This window comes from Macrotis lagotis, chromosome 1 (genome assembly GCF_037893015.1).
Source record: "Macrotis lagotis isolate mMagLag1 chromosome 1, bilby.v1.9.chrom.fasta, whole genome shotgun sequence".
NCBI lineage: Eukaryota > Metazoa > Chordata > Mammalia > Peramelemorphia > Peramelidae > Macrotis > Macrotis lagotis.
In genome coordinates, this window is record NC_133658.1 from 241,444,092 (window position 1) to 241,466,927 (window position 22,836).

Consider the following 22,836-nt stretch of genomic DNA (forward strand, 5'->3'; position numbering starts at 1 on the left):
GGTTATATTGGATCTCCAAAGTTCTGAGATGTTGAGTTCGATGAGGTTAAATATCTCATTCAAGAGCTTAGATGTTTCTAGTTCTGTCTTTGTATGAAGAGAAAATCGCCTAACATTTTACATTCAAAATATTATTTCAAAGTAATATGTTTATATTAGTTTTGAAATGAAGACAATCCTCTTCTTAAGGGAATCTATACCACGTTCTTTATAAATAAATGCAGGCCAAACCAAAGTTCAAAATCAAGTTTTTGTTTTTATATGAACAGAAGTAGACCATCTAGAAATATTTCAGTTTATTTAAATTGTTAAGTAGAATATGAAACCGAATCTGTAGCTAGTGCTGTACCAGAGGATGGACAAATGGGTTGGTGTTTGATGAAAACAGCATCTACACAGGAGCCCAATAGACTTACAGAAAAGGGGCTAAGCCCTAATATTAAGCAAATAAAAGCTCATGTTTTAAACAAAGATTATACAAAAAGTGATTTATACTCCATTTTCCCTTTTTTGACATTTAGAAAGTGCAGATTTAACAAAAGGTAGCCACATCCTGCCTATTTACAATGCCGATTATTATTATTATGCAAACAATGAAACTGTCAGTCTATCACCCAAAATCCCAGTGTTTTATTTCTCACCTTAAGTCACCCAATTAAGTAGGTTTAACCAAGTGAAGATGGCAAAAACAAATTATAAAAAGCAACCTTCCTACCCCCATTCCCCACAGAACAAAAAACCATAAAACAAACTTTACATTCCAGAGAAAAGGGAAACAAAATAATTCAAATGAAATTACTATGCTGACAGCAGGTCAAACCTAGAGGTTGGAAAAGGCTTTATACTGCCCTTTCAGTATTATGATTTAAAAACAATAAAAGGATATTTGGCAAGGCTGCTTTTAGTGGGAAGTATGATTAAATTGAAAGAAAAAAAAAGACACAGACACCCACCTTTGACGCTCAGAAAGGTACATTTTAGGGTGTTATTTGGAAAATCCAAGTATTTTCATGGCAGAAATCCTCCCTTGTTTGTATGAGCCAAGAGGGCATTAGCATGCTATTCACGAAAAGGCAAGGCTCATTTCAATGAGAGCTGCTGTCCTAAACTCAGCCTCTGCTAGAACTGAATCATGCTATTCAAAAATTTCAACAAAGGTATCATCTTAGGATGCCAGCAGCAGACGGAACTTAACTTGTGCTATTCTAATAAGCAAAGCAGCAAAACAACTGGAAACATAAGAAAAAATAGGAGCAGGGCTAAAGATGGCTAGTGACCTTATATTTACATGAAATACTTTTTTGCTGTCAGTTTTCCAATTCATGTTAATTCAATTTCCCAAAAGGTATTACAATTAAAAGAGATAAAACTAATTATAGATGAATTGCTGAATCTTAAGGTAAACAATCTTAACACTGGACAAAATTGTTTTGGATCGGCCAAAGCTTAATACAACTGGCAATTTGTGGTGTTCAATTTGACCCATGTCCTATTAAAAAAAAAAAGCTCACAAACCTTTTTCTGGGCTACCAACCTGCTAGAGGAGTTGCCAAAATGGAGACCGTATAAATTTAGGCTAACTGATACATTGGGGAAATGAATACTCTATACACATAATTAGAAAGACAAACCACATCACCCTCCATTGAAACACTAGTGCATGCAAATAACTCTTCCGTTCTCAACGGATACATAGGAGAACAAGGAGAGGAAGAGGTTAGGAAAAGGAAGACAGGGAAAGGAAGGGAAATAAGGAGAGTTGGGAGAGAGTAGATAAGGGAAAGACACCAGTGAACTGACATTTGCTAGTGGGAAATAGTTAGTAGGTATATTTGAGAGTTTACCTTGCAAGTTAAATCAGTGCTTTGTGTTAAACTTAGCAAACATTGGTTTGCCCCCCTCTCCTTTTTTTAATTAAAAAAAATTTATACTATGAAGGGAAAAAAAAAGCAAATAAAGCACTATGCAGGCAATGAGGTGGGGTGGGGTAAGTGGCCAAGGAGAAGTAAAGGTTATCAGGAGCAGTTAGTTTTGAATTGCAAGGCCACTTTATAAGGAGACTCAGCAAATGAAAGTTACCGTTTCTGTATTATCTGCTGTCCTCAATTCACTACATTGACAATCACAGCCAAGCAAACCACAAAAATTTCATATTTAAAAATGGTTACATTTGGATGTCTCCTGCACATGCATCCACCAAAACAAAAGGAAAAAAGAAACAAAATACAAAAAAAGTTTCTTTCCACATAAGGCACAGGACAAAATTAACCCCATTTAAACATTCAAGGCGGAAATGAGAGTATTTTCCTGTTTTTTTTCTTTTCTTTTGCTAATGCATGTCTACAGATTATAGGGACTCAAGGACATTATCCATAACAGAAATTCCACTGTTGTACAAAATAAAATTGTTAATTCTATCTTTTATTCTTATACAATTTGCAGAATAGAATCGAAATGATTGCTATAGATTTTAATGTTGATAAGAACTGGACTATAATACAACCAAAATATAGTGGTGAGCTGAGCAAATACATTTAAAAATGAAGTCACAGACATGATTCTTCTATACACTTCTGTTTGGAGAAAATTATATAGTCAGCAAGCAGTCATAAGATGGAAGAACAAAGAGAGGGCAGATAGTTGTTAAGATGTGGAAAAAAATGTTTGTTTAGGTTAAAAACGGACAGAGTGGTTTATTTTGCAGCAAGAAGAGAAAAACGGTTGGTGGATGGCAACTGGTGGGACAGGAGAATGCTCAGCAACATTTGCTCTTCCAGCCTGTTACTCCTCCTCCGCTGCTGATATCTACATTTTCACTGTTGGGCTCTTTTACAGGGGTCTGGAATAAATATACACAAGAAATCAAATGATGACAAAAATGTCAAACAAAAACAAAATTAATGTCAACATCTATATTTCTGAAAATGTAAAATTCTTCAGTAAGATACCATAGTTCAAGTAGTTATGAATATAATAAGAAATGCAAACCTAGTGGGGTAAACCAAAGAATCAGACAACTTGGGTATACTTCATTAAGAAAGAAGGTCTTTTCATTAAGAAAGAATCTGCAAGACCTTTTTTACCCACCTAGCTGACTACCAAAATTCTTTGAAAAACTGAGATGTAGACAAAGGAATGGCATCTTCTAGCCATGCCTACTGAACACCTATTGTTATTTTCTACTCTACAAAGTTTAGAGGATTGTTGTGAGGAAAATTTTGTGAACTTTAGTTACAGAAATGTGATTTCTGTACTGATAAATACCCCTTCCTATATCTGTTTCAGTCTGTGCTATATTTTCATTTATAAGTGCCTTAAGAGACAGAAATCGCATCTGTATAGTGATAACTCAAAATAGGTTAGTTTAAATCCCAAAAGATTATAAATCAATTGTTTCCTAGGGGAATATACATTTAATGTTCCAAACAGTCACTGGTATTTAGGTCCCCAATAAAATTGGAAAAATCTTAAGATCAGAAACAGCTACAATGAATTCTGAAATAATGCCTGATAGCAGCCAGGCAATAATGACACTGTTGAGACCCTAAGCAGCTGGTACTACAAAGGAAGCAGGGCCAATTGAACGGCATATCCTCAAACAAATGATGGATTTTATTTTTTTTAATTTTCATGAAAAAAAAAATCAACAAAAACCCTTCAGAAGGTTTATATTCTCTTAGGTAAGGGGGATCTAAAACCTGCACATTAAGTACATTCTTGTGAATTTGAGGAAGGGGTAAAATAGACCAATAAGGGAGAGGGAGGCAAGGCTTCTTTCAGAAGGTAGTAGGTACCAAGGCCAATCTTGAAGTAAGCTAGAAATTCTGAAAGATGGAGATAAACAGGGAGAGCATTTGCAGCACGGGAAACACTTGTTTGTAAAGGCATAGAGTATCAAGTTCTAGTAACAAGGTAAACTAGAGATCTGAGAAAAGATTGTTTGAAGGGAATGAATTTTTATAAGCCTGGAGTGCTAAGGCTCAACTGTGAAGGGATTTAAACATCAATATGAGCTGTCTGTAGAAGCATCTGTTGAAGGTTACTGAGCAGAAGAGGGACAAAGTTGGAGATTTATACTTTAGAAAGTCTGACAGCAATGTGGAAAATGGATAGTGTCACTCTTCTCTCATCCCCTAATGAGAGGCCAGCTCCTTCCTGTCCTCTAAATGGAAATAAAGTGAAAGCATCAAGAGCTGTATATGTACAGAGATAAATGAATCTATGAAAATAACATGGAGACAAAAGGAAGGGAGAGAATGAAAAAAGGGGCCCAGGTCAGAATCCTAGAAGATTACCATGATCAAAGGACAACAAGTCACTCTATGGGCCTCAGTTTATAAGATGGGAGGTTGAACGAAAGTTGCTTCCAGCTCTAACACTGATTCTGAAACCAATTCGATAACCTTCGGGGCCCTTCTCCCCCCAAAATCCTTTACTTTATATTCAGGTCAGTCTCAATATTATAAAGGTAAACCTTACAAAAGGCAGCTTATTGGATATATTTTAAATAACAGAATACTTTTAAAGGAGCCAAAAATTCCAAATGAGTTATTTCAGGTATTATTCATATTAACTTTAAAAAAAAACAAAACAAAAACTTACCTTTCGAAGTATGTCTTCTGCTAATGTGAGGAATGCCTTCTCAATGTTTATATTTGCTTTTGCACTAGTCTCAAAAAACCTAATACCATGCTCCCTTGCAATCTAAAAATAAAAAGAAGTAAAATGACTATCATAGAAAGAAAAAGGTTTGTTTCTACTGTATCATGACTTATGTGTAGTACTTTAAGGTTTACAAAATATTCGCACCGACAGGTCTACAATGAGCAATTTTATAAAGGTGATAATATTTTTGTTGATCTAAGAGATTGTTGCTCTTATAGCATAACATTATAAAAAAGGTCGAGGACAGGAAGGACATAATTATATTTCAGTTCTATTGAAAAATGAACTTGAAGCACCAGAGTGACAACATTGTTTCACTTTTTTGTTTTTATTTTTATATGCTTCTAGTGTTCCAAGTCATGATTAGCTAGAATATATGGGTAAAACTAAGATGCCTATTAAACTGCTTGTTTGCAGAAGCATCTGATATATAGCAAGGACTTAATAAATGACTGTTAATTGATTGTCCAATTTCTCAAATTATTAATTTTAGTGAGTAAATAATTATGAAATATTTCTAACTCTTTAATATTCTATGAATTCTATTTGGTATCAGATACTAATAATAGAGACCCGAACTGGAATATGCCCCTTTTGGGGGTTGGGGGTTGGGCAAGGCAATGAGGTTAAAATGACTTACCCAAGATCACACAGAAAAGTAATTATTACATATCAGATCCTCCTGACTCCAGGGCCAATGCCCTATCTACTATGCTACCTAACTGCCCTTGGAATATGCCCTTTAATGCAGAATATGAGTTTGAAGCTAAATTATAATAAGCATTAAAAATATTCTTTCACTCAGCAAATGAGTATTAAGTGCCTATTTTATGCAATGACCTATACAAACCGGTCCACAATTTTTGTTTCATGTATAATTTGGACAGTGAGTGAGGGAATGGTTATTTTGAAATGGTTTACATTTTTCTACTCTCTTATTTATGGTACAAAGAAGGAAGAGGTTGATCTTATATCCCATTTAGCTTTTCATTAAAAATTACCGCCCCACAGCACAAATCCAAAAATTTAGTGGAATGAATAATCTCAAACACATCTTTGTTATGTGAATGGATTGGCATCTATTCAAAGTCTTGTAATAATAAATGAAAGCAAATTTTCTGAAATTGTGCCTGTAACAACCTCTCCATACAAGATAGTGGGGGATTCTTAAAGACTAGAAGATACATTTAAAAAACACAAAAACCGAGAGTCAAGACAAATCTTTAGGTCAGCTATAGGCAACTATGACTGACTGAGCAGAAACCCGAGTCTGAATCCAAAACCTGCATCAACAGCTTTCAAATCCTATTCTTAATATCCTGATATTAGTATATATTACTCTATCTTTTACAAAATTAAATATATTTTATATAGTTGGTGCTTATACTCTAATGTCCTTATATGTCTGGAGTACCTGTACTAGTAAAACTATGTTATACTATGAATTCATCAAGCTGACAGAGGAAAAAAAAGGAAGAAATCCCCCCTTCCTAATGGTCTAGAGATCACCTGTAAACATAGATTTAAAACTGAATTAATACAAAAGCTCTAAGTCCAAATTGAGACTGACCAATTAATTGCCTCTGCAAAAAAATCTGATGCAGCTGATGCTGTTCCTTTATAGCTACCTAATACTAAAAAGCATGGTGACAGACAACAAAAGAAAGCAAGCTCTCTCAGTCCTGTCCTTTGGCTAGATAGTTGGTTGAATAAACATGTTTTATTCAGCTATGTGGTTGATGCAAAAAAAATCACTCGACTATCACCATTAAATGAATCTACCTTTGTAATATGTGCTAAAGTTCTCCCCAAAACCTGAAAGAAAAATAAGATAACATTAATTTCATTCAGAACTTGTTACCTGTTCTCCTTTTGATTTAGGTACAACTCTTTTATCTTCCATGTCACACTTGTTTCCTAGCAGCATTCTTTCCACATCTTCATTGGCATGCTAACAAGACAATAAAGTTTAACTTTTTAAAAATTTATTTTCCAAGTTTTTGTATCAATTTTTTTCAAATAATCATAATAGCTTCAGTTTAATGTGTTAATATGCTAATATTTTCTTTATACAGCACTTACCTCATTTGGGCCTTACAAAAAACCTTAAATAGGTATACAAATTTTATGCCTGCTCACCAGACAGATGAAGAAACCCTCAGATGTTAAATTACTTATTTGAGGTCAGATAAGATGACCTCTTTTGCTAGATGAGGACATCTTGGAATGGGTTGAACTTAAATAATACAAGTTATTAGGCTATGATTTAAGTTGCCACAAATTCCTGTAACCTAAAACAAAACAAACAACCCCCCCCCCCAAAAAAACTATAAGGATATCCCTGACAAATGTAGTAGGCACTAAAAATGTTTATTGACTTATTTATTAACTGATGGAGATGTGGAAAAAACATTGAACTTGGTCTGTATTTGAGCTTCTGTTCTCCCTATGGAAAATCTATATTTGAACTTCTATGGAAGTTCTCTATGGAAAAAATATTTGCACTGCTCATCTCACAAGGCTAATGTATGGCTAAGGTGAGAAAAGTACTTACACATAAGTCATGATACAGTAGAAAGCTATCAAATTCTGAGCGAACTGAACTAGCTGATCTTTAATTTGCAAAGCTATTATTCATCCCTTAATTAACTCCAGGTCTATTATATGATATTATTAACAAAATTCGCCAGAGTGCAGTAAGTAGGGCTGAATTCAACTGATTTTCAAGTCTCAAGCTTTAGATTAGATTAGAAAACTGAGGTCCAGAATTTTTAAATGACTTACTACCTTATCAACAACAGAGACAGAAAGTTGGCGAAGCCAGTCCTTTGACTTCAAATCTGGTTTTCTGAATAGAAGCAAATATCTCATCTGGAAGCATCAAAATCCACATGTAGGGAATATTAATTTTCTTAATCTACACACAACACCAAAAAAAAAGAGCCTTTCCATATACAAGTAAAACACAAAAAGATGACTGTATATGAAATTACAAATATCCTTTGTATACAACTTTCTTTTTGTATGTTTTACATTTACAAAGTGCTTTTCTCACAATAACTTCCCATACAGTGGATAATGCAAATACTGTTCCCATTCTAAAGAGGTGGAACATGATGCAAAAGAGTGTAAGCAACTTCTCTAGTCAAAAAAGTAATAAAATGTCAGCACTTAATAACCAGAGTTTGGTAAACGTTTTTCACCTTCATAATGGAATTATGCCCATCCTTATAAATTCTGAATTTGAATGCTTCAGGAACTTATTTAAAAATGAGTCAACTGGGCGGGGGGGGGGGGGTCCACCGCGGCAGCAGCTAGGTGGAGCAGTGGATGGAGCAGTGGCCCTGGAGTCAGGAGGACCCGAGTTCAAATCCAGCCTCAGACACTTAATAATTACCCAGCTGTGTGGCCTTGGGCAAGCCACTTAACCCCATTGCCTTGCAAAAAAAAAAAAAGAAAAAAAAGCAGGCAATTGGGGATTCAAATATTTTAAATTATCAAATAAAAAAATGAAAACAAGGTAGAATTAGTTCAAAGTGAAGGCCCAATTTTGACAGCGACGTATTCTATTGTGACAAAACAATGGTAAAACAAGTAAGATGTGAAAGGAACAAAGGAGTGGGGAACTCTTGTCACAGATATCCTTAAGAGAATCCTAATTTTAAGGATAAAAGAACTGTCACATCTATATTCTGGAAAAAATGCCTTTTCTCTCCTTATAGAAGTTGAGAGTTCTTTTTCCTGTTAACATCATTAAATGGAATATGCCAATCTATTAACATGTTGCAGCTAACCTCGAGGTGAACTAATACTATGGATGTGACACTAAGGAGAATACTGACAAACTGCTAAACAAGTATGTTCTAGCCAACAGAGAAGAGCCTTCACTGTTTAACAAAGATGTCTTTAACTCAGTGTTTTATTTCCTTTTAAAAGATACCAGAGTAAAGTATACAGGGATTAAATATGGACTGACTTCATGTGTAGCTAAAGCCATTCAAATGAAACAAGACAAATTCAAGTGGTGAGAAAGTTGCAAAAAAGTGAAAGAATTCCACTAGATGTTAAGTTTAAATGTCAAGGCAATCTTTAGCTGGTGAGAGGATAACAATGTGCTAAATTGGTAATGTCATTTTTTTTTTTTTTAGGATTTTGCAAGGCAAATGGGGTTAAGTGGCTTGCCCAAGGCCACACAGCTGGGTAATGATTAAGTATCTGAGACAGGATTTGAACCCAGGTACTCCTGACTCCAAGGCTGGTGATTTATTCACTATGCCACCTAGCTGCCCCGGTAATGTCTCATTTTTAAAGGGAAATTTACCAAGACAGATGAAATACATAATTACACTGCCAGAGTTGGAAGTACTGCATTTCCTTCACATTCTGCTTGGTAAACCTGATAGCCAGCATTATTCAAATTTTATCAGAAAGTTTTAGCTATTACTGGATTTTCTTTATAGTAGCACAACTCAATATCACAAGTCATGCATGATACTATTTAGAAGGTACTCTGTTAGATAAAATGTGTTGTGACACTATGAGGAAATAAATTATGATTCTTGTTTAAATTCCACATCAAGACAGTAAATGCTTTGTAATGTGTCTATTGAATAACACAGAGCTTCCTTTTATCTCACTGATTAAGGCATTCTCAAATGACCACTATGGTAGTCATTCAACCTCTGAGTATGTTGTATCCATTCCTTAGAGCATCAACCCTGCCTGCTGTTACAAGCAAAAGATATAAACTGCCAATCATGTTAATTTATTTTCCATATCCATGATCTAATTGTTGCCATGTCCCAAAACCATAAGTTTTTCTTGGCTTGGTTTTAAACAGTTCAAAATATAACAATCCTAACTGTTATAATTCAATATCCAGTTATCACCTCATCTCCTCAATCCAAATAACAATGGGCTTCTAATATTAACAACTTTATTCTAAAGTTTAGGACACAAAGCCATAGTGACATGAATCTGGATATCTTTGTAACATGACCTGAACTCCTTATGTTTTTACTATATTATGGGGCTTTTATGCATGTATTCTGGGCTGAAAAAGCCAAGAATTTAAATCTCCTACTAAGGGTAACTTTGAGTTATTCTTTTTTTGGGGGGAGGGGGAATTTTTGCAAGGCAATAGGGTTAAGTGATTTGCCCAAGGTCACACCTCTACATCATTATCAAGTGAGAGCCAGTGCTCTATCCACTGTGCCACCCAGCTGCCCCTGATTTTGAGTTATCCATAAAAGCAAAGGCATTGGAACTGTGATTTCAAGGCACTCCTTGAGACCATGGTCTTCCACTATTGCTAAATGATCACTGTTTTGTTCCCTGTATAATTGCTAACATTTCCCAAAAGATAAGAACCTATGGAAACAGGAATACACAGAATAGGTAGGTGACCCAGTGGAAGTAAAAGGATAAGAAGGTGGGGGGCTAGATATTTTGTTTAAACACAAAACCAGTGGATGAATAAGAAAAAAAAAGGATCAAAGTAATCTTAGGCTATTTATTTCAACAGAAATTTCTTAGTGATAGTTAATTTTACAATTGGCACTTAGAAAGTTTTGATTAACTTGAGTCCTCAAATTCAGCTTAAAAATGGGTATAATTAATCCATGACTTGAGAGTGTTTGTTTCCCTCCATTAAAAAGATCACAACCCTCTTCACATTTTAATAGGTGGAATTTAGGAGTTGCTGTTAAGACCCTCTATGAATTTAAATATAGTGCTCTAATTGATGAGCCTCTGAAATAGAACTATCCCTAACTTCATATATAATAGACTAAAGACCACTGCCAGACCTGCTATTAAAACCTTGGAATGACTTGTGTGACACTTGTTCCTTCCAATAAGGAAGATTAAAACAACGGCAATTATTTTTCAAAGTGAATGTTAAACTTTTGAAATTGGGCTCCTTAAGCATTTTAGAAAACAAAATTTCTAAAAGAAATTTTAGAAAGTACTAGTGATATAAATGGCATGATCACAAGGAAGGAATCAATGTTCCACAATTTCATGCTTATCTCTTATATCTATGTAAAATATCTAATGTAAAAATGGGAATGCTTAAGGCCCAGACTTCTATTTCCCTTTTATTTTCAGAGTGATCAATTAACTAAAAAAAATCAGGCATGGTTCAAACTCCCAAAAGCTAGAAAACAAACTTGTGTCAGCTGAATTTTGAAGTTTTTACAATACACATTGGTAAAAGAAACTTGGCAGATTAAGTACAAAGTTTATTAAATGAGCTGTTGTCTCTGAAATTTGCTTAGAAAAACACAAGATAGTCAAACCTAGCAAAGAAAGCAGTCAAAAGGAGTAATTTTTTGATTCCAAGTACTCTATGCTGAGAAAATTGAATTAAATTGCAAAAAATGACATCTTCCAGATTAACTGCATTGAAAAAGATCTATTCTTTCTTTCCTTTTTTTAAAAAAAAATCCTTGAGTTCTCTCAACTTTCAGTTTAATACCACTGAAATACTAGCCTCAGGTCTTTTTAGTCTGCTCACACTGCCTTCAACTAATTTCTCAGCCTAAAATCTGTTTCACTGGTTCAGTCTAAACAGCATTTACATCGTAGGTAGTAACAAAAATATGAGAAATCTGTGGCCTAATGCTCCATGGCCTACCTAGAAATTAAATTAGAACATAATCAATTCTTAGCTTTAACACACAGATTATTTTATAAAATATTTTGATGTTCTTAGTGATGTATTTGTCTAATTTAGTAGATTACTTGACTTCTAAGTTTTCTGAACATTTTGAGAAATTGGGAATATTTTTATCTCATAAAAATAATTCATTGAATTTTTTAACACTGAACTATCCAGTGCAGCCAAGTTTATTTTTTGTGTGTGCTAAATATGTCTTCATTCAATAAGAATCATTAGAGAGAATACTTTAAAAATATGTAAAGATGTATAGTTAGCCAATAAACATTTTTAAATGCCTACTACGTGCTAAGAATTGCAGATACAAAAAAAAAATCATAAAACAGTTGTTTCTGTTTCCCAAGGAACTCAGTTTAAAAGAAGAAAGTCTGCTAACAAATGGCATCAAGATGCAAAAACTTTAAATAGGTACAAGATACAGACAGGATAATCAGAAATAATAAAGAGAGGAGAGTTTCTAAAATTAAAGGGGATCAAGAAAAGTTTTCTAAGGAAGGTAAAATTTTACCTGGGACTTGAAAAAAAAATCAGAAGCAGAGATGATGAGAACATTGTAGTAAGGGGGATAACCAGTGAAAATACCTCAAATCTGGATTTGTGAAGTGATCTAACCATTCTGGAGAGCAATTTGAAACTATGCCCAAAGGTGTTTTTTTTTTAAGTTTTTGCAAGGCAAACGGGATTAAGTGACTTGCCCAAGGCCACACAGCTAGGTAATTATTAAGTGTGTGAGACCGGATTTGAACCCAGGTACCCCTGACTCCAAGGCCGGTGCTGCTTTAGCCACTATGCCACCTAACCGCCCCGCCCAAAGGGTTTTAAAACTGTTTTAATCCAACAATACCAAAGAAGTAGGTCTCTGTCCCAAAGAGAGCATAAAAAGGTGAAAAGAACTCACATGTACCAAAAAAGAAAAACCTGAAAAGGACCTACATGGCAACTTTTTTTGTGGTGCTAAAGAACTGGAAATTGAGGGGATGCTCATTAATTAGGGAGTATCTAAAAAAGTTGTGGGATATATTCTGTTAAAAAAAAAGACTAGCAGGTAGATTTCAGAAAGACTAGAATACTGAGTTACATGCTGAGTTAAGTGAACAGAACCAAGATAACATTGTACATAGTAACAGCAACATTGTGAGATGATCAGCCATGATAAACTTAAGCTCTTTTCAGCAATACAGTGATCCAAGACAATTCCAAAAGACTCATGATGGAAAATACTAACCACATCCAGAGAAATAACTATGCAATCTATGCAACTAAATGCAAAAGAAGCATATTATTTTCATTTTTTAAAGTTTACTTTTTGTTTTTTCCTTAAGATTTTTCCTTTTTTTCACAGTATGACTAATATGGAAATATTTGTAACATAACTGTACATGTATAACCTCTATCAGATTATCTGCTATCTTAAAGCAAGAGGACAAAAATGTAAGAGGGGAAAAACTACACGCATGTTGAAAACTATCTTTACAAATAATTGGGGGGGGGGGGGAAGAAAACATCCCAAAATCAAGAGTATTTTATTCAGTGAACAGCAAGGAGGATAGTGTCACTGAATCAAAGAAAAGCGTAAGTGTAAGAAGCCTGGAGAGAGGAGTGGAAAGGGGGGTTGGTTATGAAAAGCTTTGATTGTCACATACACGATTTTATATTTGATCCTAGAGGTCAAAGGAAGACAATGAGTTAATTGAGTAGGGAGTGGTTCACAAGGTCAGACCTATGCTTTAAAAGAGGGTGCCTAGAGTACTTTCTGTGTCAGGCAGATCAATCACCAGACTATCACAATAGTACATATTTGAGGTGATGAGGGCCTGCATAAGTATGCAGGGCACTGTCAAAGGAGATAAGAGGGCATATTTGAGAAAGGTTACAAAAAATGACAGGTCGCGGCAAGAGATTAGATATGAGGACTGAAAGTGAGGAGTTGAGGAGAACATCTAAGTTATGAGCTTCTGTGACTAAGAAGATGACAGTACACTCAAATACTAGTAAGAACGTTAAGAAGAGACAATAATGACTTCAATTTTAGATAAGTTTAAGATGTCTATCTCCAATTGGAGATATAAGACTAGATCTAGGTAAGCAGAAAAATTAGGAATGGATAAACAAAATAAATAGCATAAAAATAAGCATAGAAATGATCATCAAATCCATGGGAGCCGATAAAAATAAGTGAAATAATACAGTGGGAGAAGAGGGCTCACAGGGACAGAATATCTAGCAAAGGAGACTGAGTAGCAGAAGAACCAGTAAAGAGAAATGTCACGAAGACAAGAGAGTATCTAGGGGAAAAAAAGTGACTGATATTTACAAAATTGGTACTAACTTTGGAAAGAGCCTTTTCCATTAAAAGATGTCAGAAGATAGACTGAAGGGCAGCTAGGTGGTGCAGTGGATAGAGCACCGGCCCTGGAGTCAGGAGTACCTGAGTTCAAATCTGGCCTCAGACACTTAAATAAATAATTACCTAGCTGTGTAGTCTTGGGCAAGCCACTTTAACCCCCTTTGCCTTGCAAAAACCTAAAAAAAAAAGAAAGAAAAGGAAAAAAAAAGAAGACAGACTGAACAGAATTATAGAAAGTAAGAAGTAGAGAAACCTATTATAGATGGCATTCTCAAGGAATTTAGCCAACAAAGGGTAGGGAGATAAAGGATGAGATCTACCAGGAATAGATGGATTAAGTAAGGATTTTTTTTTGAAGGGAAGACTGACATGGGTTTTGTAGAAAGTAGTGAAAACAGCCAGTAGAAAAGGAAGGAAATGCCTTGGGGTGGCTAGGCAGTGGATAACACTGGCCCTGGAGTCAGGAGTATCTGAGTTCAAACTCGACCTCAGACATTTAATAATTACCTAGCTGTGTGGCCTTGGGCAAGCCACTTAACCCCATTGCCTTGAAAAAAATCTAAAAAACAAAAAAAGAAAAGGAAGGAAATGAAGATAAGTGAGTGGTGAGACAGTGAGTATAATCTCCTGGAAAAGAAAGATGGATTGGGATCACTTGTTCATGAAGAGGGGTTTACCTTGTCAAGAAGGGCTACTTCGAGTAAGAGATAATAGCATAAAGTATTTGGATGTGAGATGAAGAGGGAGTTCTCAAGAGAATGGTCTCAATTATTTTTTACTAAATACAAAGGAAGGTTTTAATTTTTGTCTTTTTTCCTCAACTTTTTTAAATTTAATTTTTTTTAAATTACATGTAAGGAATAGTTTTTAACATTCATTTTTAAGATTTTGAGCTCTTTATTTTCCTCTCTCCCTCCCTTTCCTCCCCCCTCTAGTGAGTAATCTGATATAGGTCATACATGTAAAATTATGTTAAACATATTTCTATATTAGTCACATTGTGAAAGAAGGATCCAAACTAAAGGGAAAAAAATGAGAAAGCAAAAACCATAAATAATTTTTTAAAAAGTGAAACTATATGGGGCGGCTAGGTGGCGTAGTGGGGGGCAGCTAGGAGGCGTAGTGGATAAAGCTCCAGCCCTGGAGTCAGGAGTACCTGGGTTCAAATCTGGTCTCAGACATTTAATAATTACCTAGCTGTGTGGCCTTGGGCAAGCCACTTAACCCCGTTTGCCTTGCAAAAACCTAAAAAAAAAAAAAAAGTGAAACTATTATGCTTCTGAATTCAGATTCCAAAATTTTTTCCTCTGAATGTGGATGGTAACTTTTATCACAAGTCTTTTAGAACTGTCTTTGATCATTAAACTGCTAAAAAGAACCAAGTCTATCATAGTTGATCATCACACAATGTTGCTGGTAAAAGCTACAAATATTTTTGTGCATGTGGCTTTTCCCCCCTTTTATATGATCTCTTTGGGATACAGACCTAGTAGTGCTATTATTGTATCAAAGGGTATATAAAGTTTCAAATAACACTCCAGAATGGTTGGATCACTTTACAATTCCACCAGCAATGTATCAGTGTTTGAATTTTCCTACATTCCCCCCAATTTTTATCATTTTCAAGGTAAGAATTTTATGAGAAAGGAGGCAACTAGGGGAGAAATGAGGAACAGGCCTGAGGAGAGGGATAAAAAGATTTGCAATATGAAATGGGACTTCAGTGAAGACTGACAGTGTAGAGTTGACCTGTTCATCAAGAGGTCAAAATGGGAAAAGAAGAAGAGTATAGCAAATACAGGGCTGATAGCTTGAGTAAGATTTAAGAGGTTAAAGACCGTTAAAGAACTGGAGGTCACAAGGAGGATCAAATAGTGTTTGGAGTTGCAAGGAAGCAGGAGAGGTAAAAAGACAAAACTATTAGAGGTCAACAGTTACAATACAACTACTCATAATTAATATGAGGAAATTGAGGGGATTAGAACAAGTGTTTAATTGTAAGAATTAAGTGAACCACAGACTCCCATCTTCTGACTCAATTCTGGAGCTAGCAAAGGTACTTTTCTATATTCAGTTATGGGTTGAGGGGCAGCTAGGTGGCATGGTAGATAGAGCACCGGCCCTGAAATCAGGACAACCTAAGTTCAAATCCAGCCTCAGACACTCAATAATTACCTAGCTGTGTGGCCTTGGGCAAGTCACTTAACTCAATTGCCTTGTAAAAAACAAACAAAAAAACCATTATGGGTCAGGTCTAAATTCTGACTGTGAGAAAACTTTTATTCAACTGTGGGAATTGGGAGAAAAATCTTACTGCATTGTTTAAAGCTAGCCTTGAATGGCTGGGAAACTGGACCATCTCGATCTAACTGTTTAAAGACCCTTAACCAAGGACCTTGGTGGTGCTACCAGAAACCCAGTCAGTCAGATCCAAAGATTGACTGATGCAAGGAGTTTTCTCGTAATTGTACATCCCAAGCAATCCATAGGTCTTATTTGAAAAACAGTCCCATACTGATCAATTAGTTATTGTTTCCATGTTCTTTTGATTGTTAACAAAAACTTTGAGAGAGCAGAACACTTCTTTTTCTGAATTCAGGAAATTGCACTAGTTCCCTTTCCTCTCCCAATTTGAAAAGTCCCTAATCTTTCATTCAATTAGAAATCAGATTAACTTAAATGCTGTATTGTTTCCATTTAATTAATCTGTTTTACTGTTTTTAACATATAAAAGTTTGATTCTCAGGGTATTTGTGTTCCAGCTCTAAGCTGATGAAGGGGCGTGGTTCAGATTGGTTAGGCTAATGGCATGAAAAACTTGGAAGATCAAATTTTTGTTTCTTAAATCATTTCATATTTCACCTGTCACAAATAAGAGTAGTAGGCAGTAGTAGACAAAGCAACCAAAAGGTAAGGCTGGTATTTCAAGGCAAAATTATTTTTTTTCCTCGACGCTGTACTTCACTCTAGTAAAACATACAGTGGAGCCATATAAAAAAACTCTTCAGTGTCTTTATCACAGACCACCTTAAATATGAATACTATGTAAAAGGGTATGGAATTTCACAGTAACTAAACTTCCCTTTAATAAGGGATCAAAACAAATTCACCTTAGTATAGTTCTAATGATCTATAAATATGCTCTAAAAGACCCCAATGATTTAATGAGTTTGAAAAAAGATGTGAATACTCTTATAACATAGCTAGACAAGTCCACAGAACAACTAGGGGAAAAAAATTAGCCTGATTAGAATTATTCCCCACCAAAATCATAAATTCATGAAAGAACCAAATGCTCTTGGTTTTAGGCTTACCTCATCTATGTTTCTAAGCCATTTGCTGATGTTTTCAAAACTTTTACCATTGGTGATGTCGTACACTAGCATGATACCCATAGCTCCTCTGTAGTAGGAGGTGGTGATGGTATGAAATCGCTCCTGCCCTGCTGTATCCCTGGGGATAAACATTCATAATTAAGATATTATTCATTTAAATAGCAATACAACAAAGAGAATTTTATATTTATATCAGCCACTCATAAGCTAATGAATAAGTAGCAATATAAAAATCACCATTCTTAGCACTTTAGAATATTTTAGATCTTAGGGAAGATCAAAGAATCACAAATCTTTAACTACAAGGGTCTTTAGCTGCTATCAAGCCCAATTTTAGAAATGAGGAAGGTTCAGGGATGTTAAATGACTTGCTCAAAGTTAAAAGATAAAAATAGAAGAGGTAGCATGTATATAATCTCAACCAAAGGTGGTAACAGTAAATAGCTAAGCACCAAGAGAAATGCAAACAAAGTTAATTAAATCAAAATGAGATAACTAAAAAGATTATCATCTCTTCATTTTGCCTAACAGTATAAAGTAATTACAAAGTAATTACAATTGGACCTCATTTTCAAATGGAGAACAGGTTAATAAATACCAAAAAGACTGATAAAAGATTAATGCTACTTCCTGTCTTAAAACCTGATCTTGCTGTCACTTTAAAAAAAATGGTAGGATGTGGTCATTGTGACCAGATTGTATCACTCCTTTAAAAAACAGGCCTGTTTTGTTATCTAGGGGGGAATGGGGGGGGGTGTTTCTATGTGGAAAGGGGGTGTCAATAGAATGTAAATTAGTAAAGTCTTATATACAAGTACAATGATATCAAGAATGATATAAATGAACAAGGTAAAAAGCCAGTATTAGGTGACTTATTTTTATTACTTGCTAAAAATGATAGCTGCATCCATTAAAATCAATAGAAAGAAATTAAACAACACTCCAATTTTTAACTTGTTCTGCAATTTTAAAATGCAATATAGCTTTGGTACAAGTGGTTTTTTAAAAGACGCCTCGGCACGAAAAAATGCAACAAATTAAATATCGGCATCAAGAATGCAGTTAACTCTATAAAAGAAATTAAAAGATTCATTTATTTATTGAATCTGTGAATATCAATTTGAGTCTAAACTAGTAGTTTAGTCTTACCAACTGAGCTTTCCAAGCTTTGGTCAGTCAACTAATGGAACTTTTTTGTTTGTTTGTTTTTTAGTTTTTCAAGGCAATGGGGTTAAGTGACTTCCTGAAGGTCACAGAGCTAGGTAATTAAGTGTCTCAGGCTAGATTTGAACTCAGGTTCTCCTGACTCCAGGGCGGGAGAAGGCTGGAGAGGCTCTATCCACTGTACCACCTAGCTGCCCCAACTAATGAACTTTTAATACAAGTCAGTAAACTTTGGACTAGGTTAAATTCCAGCCTTTGTCTCTCATGTGCCCTCCCTTTTTTGGTAGGAGCCTAAGACCTGTTGAATTTAGGCCACCACCAAACACCAGCACATTGAGTTGTGGAGGCAGTAGGCTATGACACTGTACTAGCATTCTGAACTACTGGCCCCACCAGCTACTGTGGTCATCATGGAGGAAGGAAGGTAAAAAGGACTCAGTACATCACCAAGTCAGCCTTCTTAGTTTGTTCAGTATTTCTTTTTCATTTGACAAAAACGAAGTACCTCCAGCACAGAACTACATTATAATTCTATAGTAAATGTACTTAAAATCAAGCTACAGTGTACTTAGTCAATGCAAATAAAAAAACTTTAAAAAGCTAAACTATAGCAGAGGATAACAGCTGTAGTGTAGGAGGATTAGAGGATCCACAATTCAATTATCTTTAAAGTAATAACTATTTAGGGAAAACATCTTCTAAAATGCCTTACATGTATACACCCACACCATTTTCTGCATATTACATACAATTAGCAAATTATATACACAATTCTATGCCTCTGACTAAATTCTTTACCAAGAAAACACTGCCAAAATGGTTCACAAAGCTAAATGTGAATCCAAACTAACTCTACACTATCCCCTTGATCACCCTAACTTATGGATGTGGTTCCCATTAATCCTCCATTTCCAAATGATCCTATCATATACTATCCCATGATGGTCTTCTGTGAATTGTCTTTTGGTGACCATCTGCCAATTGTTTGCTGGGAAAACAATTGTTTACCTGTAATCTATTAAAATTTAATAAAACTGAATCCTCTTTCTCTATTACCTCCAAACTAAATAATGTTCCTAGATCTTAGGCATGGGGTTGTGATCACACCTGAATACACAACTAGTTTTTGGCTACATACATCCAAGTACAATTATCTATTCCAAATTTTAAAAGTCAGTATTTCACACAAGTAACAGAAAGGAAGCATAGGATCCCATGGCATTTCTATAGGGAAAGCTGGCTCAGAAGATTCTGAGGATAATCATAATAAAATTCTGATAAGAAAAATGAGGATTTGTCAAAAAAGACAAAGAAATGGAACACAAAATTTCTATTAGAAACCAGGAGGGATGGGACTTTAAGGAAGCCTAGAAGGATTTGCCTGAACTGATGATGAATGAAATTAGCAGAACCAGAAAAATGTTGTACACCCTAACAGCAACAACAGGGGTAATGATCAACCATGATGGACTTGTTCATTCCATCAGTGAAATAATCAAGGACAATTTTGGGCTGTCTTCAATGGAGAATACCATCTGTATCCAGAGAAAGAATTGTGGAGTTTGATCAAAAACCAAAGATATTACCTTTAATTTAAAAAAAAAAATCTTATTATGTAATCTTGTTATCTCTTATACTTTATTTTTCTTCCTTAAGGATATGATTTCTCTCTCATCACATGCAACTTAGATCAATATATACCATGGAAACAAATGTAAATACTAACGGACTGCCTTCTGTGGGGGAGTGGCAGGAAGGAAGCATGATTAGGGGGAAAATTGTAAAACTCAAAATAAATAAAATCTTTCTAAAAGAGACAAAGATAACTGCACAGGGTTGTATCGTACTAGTCTGAAGACCTCCAGTATAAATTTCAGCTTGGACACTTCCTCTTATAATCTTGAATAAGTTATTTAAATGTTGCTGCATGTTTTTTCCTTTATAAAATGAAGGGTGTTGACTAGGTAATCTTTGAAGTCCTTCCAACTAAGAGAATCTATGAAATCATATACTTCTTTTGAGCCAAAGGCAGATATTTGAATTGTGACCAAGTCCTACAATATATTCAGAATAGCTCTTAGATTCACCATAATTCAGATTCCAATTCTAAATATTAAATGCTTACTATGTTCAAGACACTGTATTACAGATATAGATAAGATACATTTGCTGATGGTTGATTAAGACTACAGAAAGAGGCTGAAAACTATGAACGTATACACACTAAGAAAGTTTTTGAAATGAACAGAATTAAGATTAGACACTTCAAATATATATGTTTCATTAAACTTTCAGAGATTAATTTCCTTGGAAAAGGAAATTCTACCGAATTACATATTTTTTTTCCTACTCAGATAAAGAATAGACATTAAGTCTAATTCACAGCTAAACAAAAATGATCTCTACAACCTATCTGATATGAATTCATTGTCTGTAGCGCTCCAAGGGACCAAACCAAATACTGTTTAAAGCAGTATATTTCACTATAGTATCACAGTTCTGTTGGAACTTTTCCCTTATAATAAACTGAAATTCCCTTTTTTTAAAACTTTCACTCATTCATCCTCTTTTTTGCCTTCTTGGACCAAAGAATTTAAATTTCATCTTTCTTCCAGAAGTTAACCATTTAAATATTTCAACAATACTTTCCCTTAAGCATTTTCCTCTCCAAGTTAAACTTATTATCCCTTTCAATTGATCTTCACATGGCATAAACTCCCATTCTGGCTTCCTTAATTGAAAATATAAGGCCCATAACTATCTTCAATGCTTCATTTGCAGTGGATAGGGGATTTTTTTTGCTTTTAATTTTTATACTACAACATGAACTTTACTTTATTAAAGATTTTACTTGAGTTTTACAATTTCCCCCCAATCTTACTTCCCCCCCCACAGAAAGCAATCTGACAGTCTTTACTTTGTTTCCATGTTGTACAATGATCCAAATTGAGTGTGATGAGAGAGAAATCATATCCTTAATGAAGAGACAAAAAGTATAAGAGAAAAAAAAGAACAGACAATAATATATCTGTTTTTTTTTCCTAAATTAAAGGGAATAGTCCTTGAACTTTATTCAAACTCCATGGCTCTTTCTCTGGATACAGATGGCATTCTTCCTTGCAGACAGTCCCAAATTGTCCCTGATTGTTGCACTGATGGAATGAGCGAGTCCATCCAGGTTGATCATCGCCCCCATGTTGCTGTTAGGGTGTACAGTGTTTTTCTGGTTCTGCTCATCTCACTCAGCATCAGTTCATGCAAATCCCTCCAGGTTTCCCTGAATTCCCATCCCTCTTGGTTTCTAATAGAACAATAGTATTCCATGACATACATATACCACAGTTTGCTAAGCCATTCCCCAACTGAAGGACATTTACTTGATTTCCAATTCTTTGCCACCACAAACAGGGCTGCTATGAATATTTTCTACAAGTGATGTTTTTACCCTTTTTCATTATATCTTCAGGGTACAGACCCAGTAGTGGTATTGCTGGATCAAAGGGTATGCTCATTTTTGGTGCCCTTTGGGTGTAGATGAACTTTACTTTGGCTGAGACTCCTCCTGGGGATTGGCTGATAATGGACCTAGTTCTCAGTTGTTTACCCCTAGATTTTGAGGTTCTTTAAAAGGAGAAATACATTTAAACTACAGTAAAGTGTTATGATACAATAGAAGGATCAAATCAAGCTGTCAGAGAAGCAAAGATTTAGAACTAAAAGCATCTATTTTTCTCATCAATGGACACTAATGGTATAATCATATTATAGAGAATATGCTGGAAGGATCTGGGAAATCATCTATTCCTATCCTTAGTTTTACAAAAGTTATCTTGCCCTAGGTTCCATGGGTAGATGGGGGGGGGGCACGATGGCAGGGGGAGGGAACAAGATGGTGAACCTGGAACTGCCTAATATTAAAAAGAGGTCTTAATACCAAAAAATACCAGGAATCATTCATTGCCTAAGATAAAAATAATTTCTAAGTTAATGATTATTGGAGTTGAGTAACAAAGTCAGATTATGAAGAACTTTAAATGTCAGTGAGGAGCCTGTATTTTATTCTAAAGGCAATAGGGAACCCTTACAATTTCTTGAGTTGCTAAGATCAAATTTGTACTTTAGAAATATTAATTTAGTAGCTGTGTAGAGACTGGACTGGAGAGGTTACAGTACAAGGGAACTAATCAAGACGTTTTTTGCTATAGTCCAGCCATGAGGTAAAGAGGGTTTGGAATAGTGGTGTAAAAGAGAGAGAAAGGAGTGGGTAAAAGAAACAGTAAAAGATAGAACTGATAAATGATTAGAGATACATAGGGTGAGTAAGAGAAAAAACTTGAGGACAACTGCTGGGTTGCAAGAATGGGTGACTAGAAGAACAATGTGGGTACCCTCAGGAGAAATAGGGTAGTTAGGAGGAGAGGGTGGGTTTAAAGGTAAAGAAAAGGAGTTTTTCTGGACATGTTTAGTTTGAGACATATAATATCCAAGAGGAGATGTCTTGCAAGCAGTTGGAAAGACAGAAAGGAGTTCAAGAGAGAAAAAATAGCTAGTTCTGTAAATTTGTAAATCAACTTCATAGAGAGAATTGAATCCATGAAGGCTGATGAAATGATTTGAAAGAAAGAGAGGACAAGGAGACAGTCATA

At 35.1% G+C, this 22,836-nt stretch overlaps 1 protein-coding gene across 2 annotated transcripts in view; it reads right to left on the reverse strand.

Annotated features, from left to right (window-relative positions):
• Window positions 1-281: 281 nt before the first annotated feature.
• RAB10 (RAB10, member RAS oncogene family) overlaps window positions 282-22,836 on the reverse strand; it is a 98,261-nt gene continuing 75,706 nt past the window's right edge. For both annotated transcript variants that reach the window (XM_074209928.1, XM_074209929.1), the window contains exons 3-6: window positions 17,006-17,144; window positions 6,527-6,616; window positions 4,603-4,704; window positions 282-2,839 (exon numbers count right to left, since the gene is read on the reverse strand). In XM_074209928.1, coding sequence (XP_074066029.1) covers window positions 2,756-2,839; window positions 4,603-4,704; window positions 6,527-6,616; window positions 17,006-17,144 — 415 coding nt within the window. In that variant the 3' untranslated portion in view covers window positions 282-2,755. The remainder of the gene's footprint in view (window positions 2,840-4,602; window positions 4,705-6,526; window positions 6,617-17,005; window positions 17,145-22,836) is intronic.